This window comes from Aegilops tauschii, chromosome 7 (assembly GCF_002575655.3).
Source record: "Aegilops tauschii subsp. strangulata cultivar AL8/78 chromosome 7, Aet v6.0, whole genome shotgun sequence".
NCBI lineage: Eukaryota > Viridiplantae > Streptophyta > Magnoliopsida > Poales > Poaceae > Aegilops > Aegilops tauschii.
Window position 1 is genome coordinate 197,187,803 of NC_053041.3, and position 9,100 is coordinate 197,196,902.

The 9,100-nt window shown below is 45.7% G+C and overlaps 1 protein-coding gene across 1 annotated transcript; it reads right to left on the bottom strand.

Moving 5' to 3' along the window:
- Nucleotides 1-895: 895 nt before the first annotated feature.
- LOC109763495 (thioredoxin reductase NTRA) lies at nt 896-6,799 on the bottom strand. Its single transcript, XM_020322342.4, has 2 exons — nt 5,638-6,799; nt 896-1,200 (listed from the first exon to the last, which is right to left on the bottom strand). The coding sequence occupies exons 1-2, from the start codon at nt 6,674-6,676 to the stop codon at nt 1,130-1,132; spliced, it is 1,110 nt and encodes a 369-aa protein (XP_020177931.1). The 5' UTR covers nt 6,677-6,799; the 3' UTR covers nt 896-1,129.
- Nucleotides 6,800-9,100: the final 2,301 nt, after the last annotated feature.

Below are 9,100 nucleotides of genomic sequence, written 5' to 3' on the forward strand. Positions count from 1 at the left end.
GTTAACTTTGTTCATACATTATGGTAGCCAAAGTGTATATGGTGTCATGCTCTGTGCTAGATATAGTGCTTAGGCTACTATTAATACAATTTTGAAACACGGTCATGGTAGAAGGAAGTGTATCACCTCCCGTAGGAGGCCGCATGATTGTTATTGATTGAGGGCAGGAGAGTCCGCATGATTTATATTAATTGAGCACGGAAACAACCTGGTGTGGCAACATAGAGTCACACTAGAAAAAAGGAATAGATCAATACAAGCCTATATAATAACTATGATGATCCCAACCATAACTCAAGCAATTACAAGTTAAGACAACTTTGTTCAAAGAAGAATAATTACCGATAACATAATAACTTTGGGATGGCTCCCTCCCACCCACCCCGAACCATAGGTACCAGCTCCGCCGGTGATCTTTCAATCCTCCCCCATTGGCATCAGTCCTCTCTCAGGTGTTCCACAAATTTCAATCCTCAGTTGAGCCCCCACCCTCCCGGCTGCCTGAAGAGCTGGGCATCCGTGAAGATCATTTGGACTTCTCCGTCCTCGAGCTCAGTAACAAAAGATTTTGGTTCCCATGATTTCTAATAAATTAAGGCATTTCATCTACTCCCTCCAGATGGAAATATAAGTCAGACACGAGCATTTAGGTCATCGATTTAACTAGCAAAACATGTATAATATGCCACATATATATTTGGAAAGTTCATTCAACGATTAATCTAGAGATATAATTTTCAACATAAGTTTTGCTAGTCAAATCAAGAATCTAAAATCCCGTGCCCGGCTTATGTTCTAATCCAAATTCCAAAGGGAGTATGATCTCAAAGAACGGAATTGGCCTGGGTTTAAATGTTCCTTCCATCTATTTCGTCGGAACAGCAGACAGTAATCAGGATTCACAAATTCGTTTTGTCATTCAGGTATTTTGAATGTGAAATCCCCGGCACAACTTGACCATCCACAGGAATAAATTTCCAACAGTGTATCATATACTTGCGGCCTAAAAACAATAACAATCTGCTGATTTTGAGGAGCTGCCACGATTCATCACAATTGCGCCTCAGAGTGCAGATTTTGGCACCAATGAAATTTTTGTAGAACTACGAGCTGCTTTCCCCACATATAGTCAATCAGTCTTCCCTTCCTGTGCGCCAACCTCCTGCAGGTAGTGCTCCGCGTCCAAAGCAGCCATACAACCTGCACCACCAATGCATATAACATCGAATTAGAAACTTATTCCACGTCACTATAGTGAACTAATTCCACAAAACAAGCATCGCAAACAGATACTGCAGCCATATGGCTGAAGCTTTCAAGTAGAGAACCATAAAGAGTGCCATAATTGGGAGAATGCCATGGGGCCCCTTTTTTGGAAAACCGACGAGAGGCCCCTATGGTGTAATTTTACAAAGAAAAAATGATGGCTACATGGTGATGTGCAGAGGAGGGGAGAGTCCCCTCAAAGCATGTCACAGTTCTGTGTTCATAAAGCCGGTTAGTTTTGATGTTCATAGCCAGGTTGGGATATTGTGGCAACTTTTTCGAACAATGGCAGCACCCTTATCCTACATCTTGATATACTACTCTTATTGTGCAACTTTAAATCAAAATGTTCTCTGGCGAACGTTCGCTGGGAACAGGTGGCATTTCAAATGTTTTTTATGGCATTTTTAGTTGTGTGCGGGGTGGCAGTTTCTCAGAGCGACATGGCACAGAAAATGCCATGTCACTTTGAAAAAACTGCCACCCACCCACAACTAAAATCCCATCAAAATGTTCACACTTTGAAAAAACTGCCACCCACCCACAACTAAAATCCCATCAAAATGTTCACAAATGCCACCCCTCCTGGCGAACGTTTGCCAGATAAGAGGGTCCATAATCAAAGAGATGAAGCCATGGAGACTTCACCGTTTCACAATGTGCTTCTATCTTGTAATGTCGACACATCCTTATTACAGGGCATGTGATGGAACATGGAAGAACACAATTATGCCTTGGTATTTTACAATGATTTCTGTTGGTTAGCATAACTTATTTATCATACTCATCACATGAAAGTTGAGCCTGACTCCTTGTTTGCTACAGTAACCCCAATGATTTATATCACATTATTCTTTTTTTATATCACATTATTCACATAAAGGACAATGGCATCAAACCTATACCATAAATGACAGGTGCCAGAGTGATGCAACTATACCATGCCTGACAAAATCAACTAAAACAATGCTGACAAATGTGGCTGTGGTGATTTCAATGATGACAGTGTGGCTTATAATTTCAATGCTTAAAAGAGTCCCAAAAAAATGTTAAGTTGATACTCTAGATTTAATGACTCAAAAGTCCTAGCCAGCCCAGATCAACGTACAACAATCTATAAATTGCACAACAGACTCATATTTTATTAGCTTAAAGTTTTAGTATGACTCTTAACTCTTAAGTCCCACTGAGTGTCTCCTAAAAGGATCTACCAAATTCATCAAGTTATTCCAAAAAACATGCTCCTGCGAGTTTCTCGGAAAAAAGAACTGGGTAACTTGGACAGAACAGATGATGTTTGCAAAATAGAACTGACTATATATTGCTTGGATTCCATGTAAAGGAAGCCAGCATACCAAGTCCAAAATAGATGTGTGTTTTCACACACAAAAAAAGTGCCCTTGGTGCAGATTATTTGCTTTTAATTATAAAAGTACTTCATATTGCTTCGTAATCGCAAAAGCAGCCGCATTGGGCTATTGCACTTGCATTTTTCTTAAAGCCCTGCACTAGCATTTTGGTGTAACAGTGACATGATTCTACGTCTAAAATGACTGGTCGATACTTTTGCAACCACATATAAAAAAATTAACATGTTCAGATTAATTGCCACAATGTCACAACTTAGGGTTTACCCGTGAAGCTCGTTGAAGTCCTCTGATATTGATATTGTTCGAAAAGAATGACATAGAAAATAGTCGCATGGTCTGAATGAGAAGTAAGCAGATTATTATTTATTTTATTTTATTTTGCGGGTGAAGTAAGCAGATTTTCTTAAGGCTTTGTATGGTGAGACTTCGTTTGTACTGGCTGGTCATCTAATAAGAACTAGGGGAAAGCCCCCATCAGGCAAAACGATGAAAAGAGAAACCTAGTGAGAAAACTCTGTATAAAAAAGCTAGAGGATGCTGATGCTTATAGGTCATTTTACTTTCAAGTAAACGCATAGGCTGCTGCCATTCCGTCTCTACTTCAAACGGGCTTCGGTTAGTGGAGCAAGAGTTTTGTTCCCTGTCTAGCCCATCCAACTGCCATTTAATCTCATAGCAAGACTACTAGACAAGTGTTCGGTGGAGCTCAAAACCCTCCTTGAAGGGAACAGAAAATGCCCAGTGCTCAGCAGCCTCAGCTGCATGATCTTGCAGTGCAATTCCTAGGCAGGACCTTGGTGGCCTGGATGCTAGGCAGTGGGTTGCCGCTGACCCAACACCTGGGCCTTGTTGAAAACTCTGCTCACATGTGCAGAGAAATATGAGCCCACTGAGGGGAGCAAAATTGGGGCTCACCTGTGGTCATGCTGTGGTCCACTAAAGAGTATCAAATAAATATTATACAATATTTTGAAGAAATAATTATATGTTTCTGAAAATGAACACTCATTTTACACTTTAAATACAGCATAACCAAATACCTTCAGCTACTAATCATGTGGGGCTAGTTTTTCATTCCTTGGCAGAGCAAGTTGTACAAAGAATCCAAACATGCCCAAAGTTCTATGATTCGGCTACTCCAGTCTGGGCTTACGAAAGTGTAGGGAACAACTTTATGTATACAACCAAAGTGGAGCATCTCCTAGTATTCCCCAAAGAAACCATGACAGCATAACTATTTTCATGTGATTACCATGGATGCGGCTAGAAGGGAGACATTAAGAAAAATATCTGATCCCTATTATTTAGTGATAGCAACACCATACCAAACAAGACTATGCTATTGCTCCCCAATTCCACACATAAGGGTCAAAAATTCACAACAGCAGGCCCAGTAGTTCGGATTTCTCTAGCTCACTCCATAAATTAACCTTGTCATTAAGCAATACTACAGTTGTCAAGGCATCAAATTACAACAAGTGTCACAATATCTCTATCTCTACTACTTAAAAATAATGTAAAGTTCCGTGTTTCACTTTTCTTCCCACCACCCCTTCGTCCAACCTTCTCCATATGACAATCAATCACCTTAATTTACTTACCTTCTAAACCTATCCCACTTTAATTTACTTACCAAACTTCTCGTCAAACTATAAGGTAAATCACAGGCAGGATTTGATAAACATTTATTTACATAATTACATTAATATGGGCAGGTAAATCACAAACTAGCGTACTAGAATATTTATACCCCAGTGCAACGCACATGCATTTTCCTAGTACAATATCATAACTCAACATGGCATATCTTCAACAGCTGATGCATCATAAATCAATACACAAATTACCTCAACAATATAATTACTAGGAACTTGAGTAGGCTGCGCGAAAACGTAGCTAGACGAGGGTGCCAAAAAAGAGGATCACAGGTGGACAGTGTTGTTCAAGTTGCTAGCAAATAGAGTGCAGAGCGTGACCTAGTAAATCAAGGTTGATGACCCAACTAAAGTGGGATGACTCCTTATACAAGTAATCAAGGTTGATGGCCCAAGTAAAGTTAAATGATACCTTATACAAGGCAAGTGTCTTTGGAAAAGAAAAGGGGTAATAGGAGAAGCAAGAGCAGGACGAATCAGAGGTCCTCTGGGCCGGGCTTTCCCTTCTCCACCACCTCACTCAATCCCTTCCTGTCTCGTTTCGACTTGTTCCTCCCATAGTGCCGCCTTGGGCCTGGCTGTCCCTTCTTCATCACCACACTCAACCCCTTCCTACCATGCTCAACTTGCTCCTCTGCTAGTGCTGCCTTCCCAGGAAGCCTCCTCCTCCCGGTCTATCTACCTCTCCTGTGAAGCTACCAACTGTAGTGGTGGGCAACAATGAGCTGATGACCACCACAAGGAACAACAATGGCAGGAACAAAAATGACATAAAGTCAGTGGTCTGAGTGGCTAGGCTACATCACTCTCATCTTCCCATATCCTCTGGCCTCATCCCCCTCCCTTAGATCATGATAAGTGGGGTACAGCTAGTGAATCATTCAATGGCAACCAACAACAACAATGCAGGATCCTGACCCCAGACCAGACTATACTTGAACAGCACAAATGACTGTCTCCAGTAAGGGATACCTATTTGGTTATTCCTTGCATATGAATCTCTATTAAGGCTTGGTGCAAAAAAAAAAGGGAACTGGAGTGCTGCATCATCACGTTTTATGCCTACTGTTTGACTTTAAATTCAATGGAGCACAAATGCTTAAAAACGAGATACTAGATAGAATATCTGATCTAACATACTGACAAGCCGCTAGAAATTTCTATATTTAAACTAGATGTGTCAACCATCTGCATGTTCTATAAATGGGAAACTACAATGCAGGAACGTATTTAATTCTAAATTTATCAAAACATCATACCCATGATTGGCAGTGATTTCAAGTCGTAACTACAATGCAGCGTCATCAAAGGCAACTTAAACAAAAGTCTGAAAGCATTTTATATACCTGATCCTGCGGCAGTAATGGCCTGGCGGTACTTCTTGTCCTGAACGTCCCCGGCAGCGAAGACCCCCTTCACACTGGTGTGCGTGGAGCCCGGCTTGGTGGCCACGTACCCCTCGGAGTCGAGCTCGAGCTGTCCGGCGAGAAACTTGGTCGCTGGCTCGTGCCCAATGGCAAAGAAGAGCCCGGCCACCTGGAAGTCGGATACCTCGCCGGTCACCAGGTTTTTGACCTTGACACCGCCCAAGGGGCCGCCGTCCGAGCCGCCGTAGGCCTCAACGACCTCAGAGTCCCACACGACCTGGATTTTGGGGTTGGAGAGAGCCCGTGCCTGCATGATCTTGGAGGCGCGGAACGCGTCGCGGCGGTGGATGATGTAGACGCGCGAGCCGTACTTGGTGAGGAAGTTGGCCTCCTCCATGGCAGAGTCCCCGCCACCGACGACGGCGATGGGCTTGTTCCGGAAAATGGGCGCGGCACCGTCGCAGACGGCGCAGGCGGAGATCCCGCGGTTCCAGAACGCGTCGGAGCCGGCGAAATGGAGGCGGCGGGCGACGGCGCCCGTGGCGACGACGACGGAGTCGGCGTGGACGACGGTATCGGAGGAGGAGACGCGGAAGGGGCGGGAGGAGAAGTCGACGGAGGTGACGGTCTCGGAGAAGATCTTGGTCCCGAAGCGCACGGACTGCGCACGGCAGCGGTCCATGAGGTCGATGCCGAGGATGCCGTCGGGGAAGCCGGGGAAGTTCTCGACGTCGGTGGTGGTGGTGAGCTGCCCGCCCGCGGCGATGTCGTTGGCGAGCCAGCCCTCGAAGAGCACGGGCTTGAGCTCGGCGCGCGCCGCGTAGACGGCCGCCGTGTGCGCGGCGGGGCCACTCCCGATGATGCACACGCGCGTGCGCAGCGGGCCCGCGGCCGCCTCCTCCATCCCGTTGGCGGCCGCGGCGGCGGTGGCAGTCGCGGAGACGGACGCGGCGGCGGTGGCGGCGGCGAACGGGCGGGACCTCCGGAGCAGCGCGGCGAGCTTGGAGCAGAGGCGCATCAAGGCCGGCGGGGGGTGCGGGCGGGCGGCGGCGGCCGGGGATTTGGGTGGGTTTTCGGTGGCGCGGGTCGTCGGGCCGGGCCGTGTCAGGTGGTGACTGGAACGGGCCGACGCGCGCGTGGCTTTGCTGCCGCCGTGGTTTTGCGCGGGATTTTATGCAACCGGTCGCCGACGTGTGGTCCTACTCGGCCGCTCGACGCCCTCCCTTAGTCTCGAGAGCAAATGTTTGACACGGCTAGCTATGTCGACCAGGATTTCAATCTCGGCTAGTTTGTTGATTTTTACGTCTGTTCATACATGACGTGCGTTTTCATTTATTTTTTTACGAGAAAACTTCCCATCTATTCATCTTCAATCATGGCATACAACAAACACAAGAAATAAAAATTACATCCAGATCCGTAAACCACCTAGCGACGACTACAAGCACTGAAGCGAGTCGAAGGCACGCCGCCGTCATCGCCCTTCATCACCGGAGTCGGACACAGCTTATTGTAGTAGCCAGTCGGGAAGTCGTCGTGCTAAGGCCTCATAGGACCAGCACCCCAGAACAGCAAACGTCTCCGATGAAAAATAACGTAGATCGGAAGGATTCAAACCGAAGACACACGAACGTAGACGAATAACGATGAGATCCGAGCAAATCCATCAAAGATAGATCTGCCGGAGACACACCTCCACACGCCCACCAACGATGATAGACGCACCGCCGGAACGGGGGCTAGGCAGGAGACCTTTATTCCATCTTCAGGGAGCCGCCGCCGTCTCGCCTTCCTAAGCAGGACACAAACCCTAGCAAAATTGAAAAAAATGACTAAAAACTGAGCCCTCCCGCCTGCCCTTGCCAAGATCCAAAGCGCCTCCATGGCCCTAGGGCCACCGGAGACGAGGCGGACCTATGTCGGCGCCGGCGAGAGGCATGGACCCTAACTTTCTTTCTTGGAGGAGGAGGCTGTACGGAAGCCGAATAAAATATTATGTATGTCATCACCAGGATTTACCTGCCATTTTTATTATAATGTGATTGTATACATAAGTTGCCGGTTCAATCAAAATTTCTTAAACATCGGTTTCAAAAAAAAGAATTCCTTAACAAGAGATTACTTGACTTACAAAAAGAACATAATTTCATTTGGTAAAGCAATAAGACACAGGCGGTTTTCAGCATAAATCGGTGAGGAACAAGCAAGGTGGGAAGAAATAGGGAGGAAGAGAAGAGGGGTTGGAACCCGTGAAAGAAATTTTTACCTAGTGGGGTTGGACGAAGGTGAAAAGCGAAACATTGGAGGATAAAAAGAATGTTATGTTTTCTCTGAATATATAAATAGTGGAGAAGAGATAGAAATGGAGATTTGGCATGTGCATTGATGTCATCTATGATATGACATCGATGCTCATGCATGCCACCAGGGGTTCCAATCCTGATACTCGCATTTATTTTGGATTTATTTCAGGATTTCCGGCGATGCGCGTTCAGTGCGAGAAGACATTCCGTCGACTACGAAGCGTCTACGGTGACTTTATAAAATCTCAAGATGATATGCCGGCTCAGTCTCTCGAAAATGCTCATAGTGGTAGGATATGCATGTGTGCGTTCATAGGGGTGCACGTATACATGAGTACTTGCGTCTGTACTGTGTTAAACAAAAAGATGCCCATGCATGCATGTCAATGCGGGGAACGTACCCAGCAACGTAGAACTTCTTTTCTAATCGAATTTCAAGGACATGTATTTAAATTATCCAACAATTACAAAATTATTCTTGAAGCAGAAAATAACATAACCGTCTTTTGATATATCGACGTTGTCTTTCTCCTGCACTCGCTGTCGGCGGGCCGTGATCAAAACTTGATGTCGCTTCTAAATTTCTGAAACAACCTCGGAGTTAGGATAATGTTATTCATGCAACGGTCGAGAAATCGTCAGTGAGGGCCGGAAGAAGCCGGCAATGGTGGATTGAGGATCACGTCACCGTCCCGGGAAAAAATGGATAAGGAGGGCTGAACAACCATCCCCGACCTGCCAAGACAGAACTAGCGAGTATAACCTAACAAGCTTCCCGACATGCCAAAACTAACACCGTTTCACTGAGCGGAGAAGAAATCAGATGACCAAAACACGAACCATTGCCGTCCACTCTGCCGAACGACGCCAGTTGAAGACCATGTCTTTGGCCGGATGGAAAACAAAAGGATAGAAGCTTCCACTTCGAAGATAGAGAATACAAAGCTAAGCATTGGCTATTGCCGTCAAAGTTCGTTGCTTGGTACGTAGTTCAGCAGAGTAGTTGGTAAAGCGATCTTTTGTCTTTGTTTACTCGGACTCTGTCGTCGTGACAGTGCCCCGGTGATACCAATGATCTTCTCTTGACTCTTCCTCTTAATTTGTCTTTCCTTTTGCACAGATCAGCGTCCTAGTAGAGT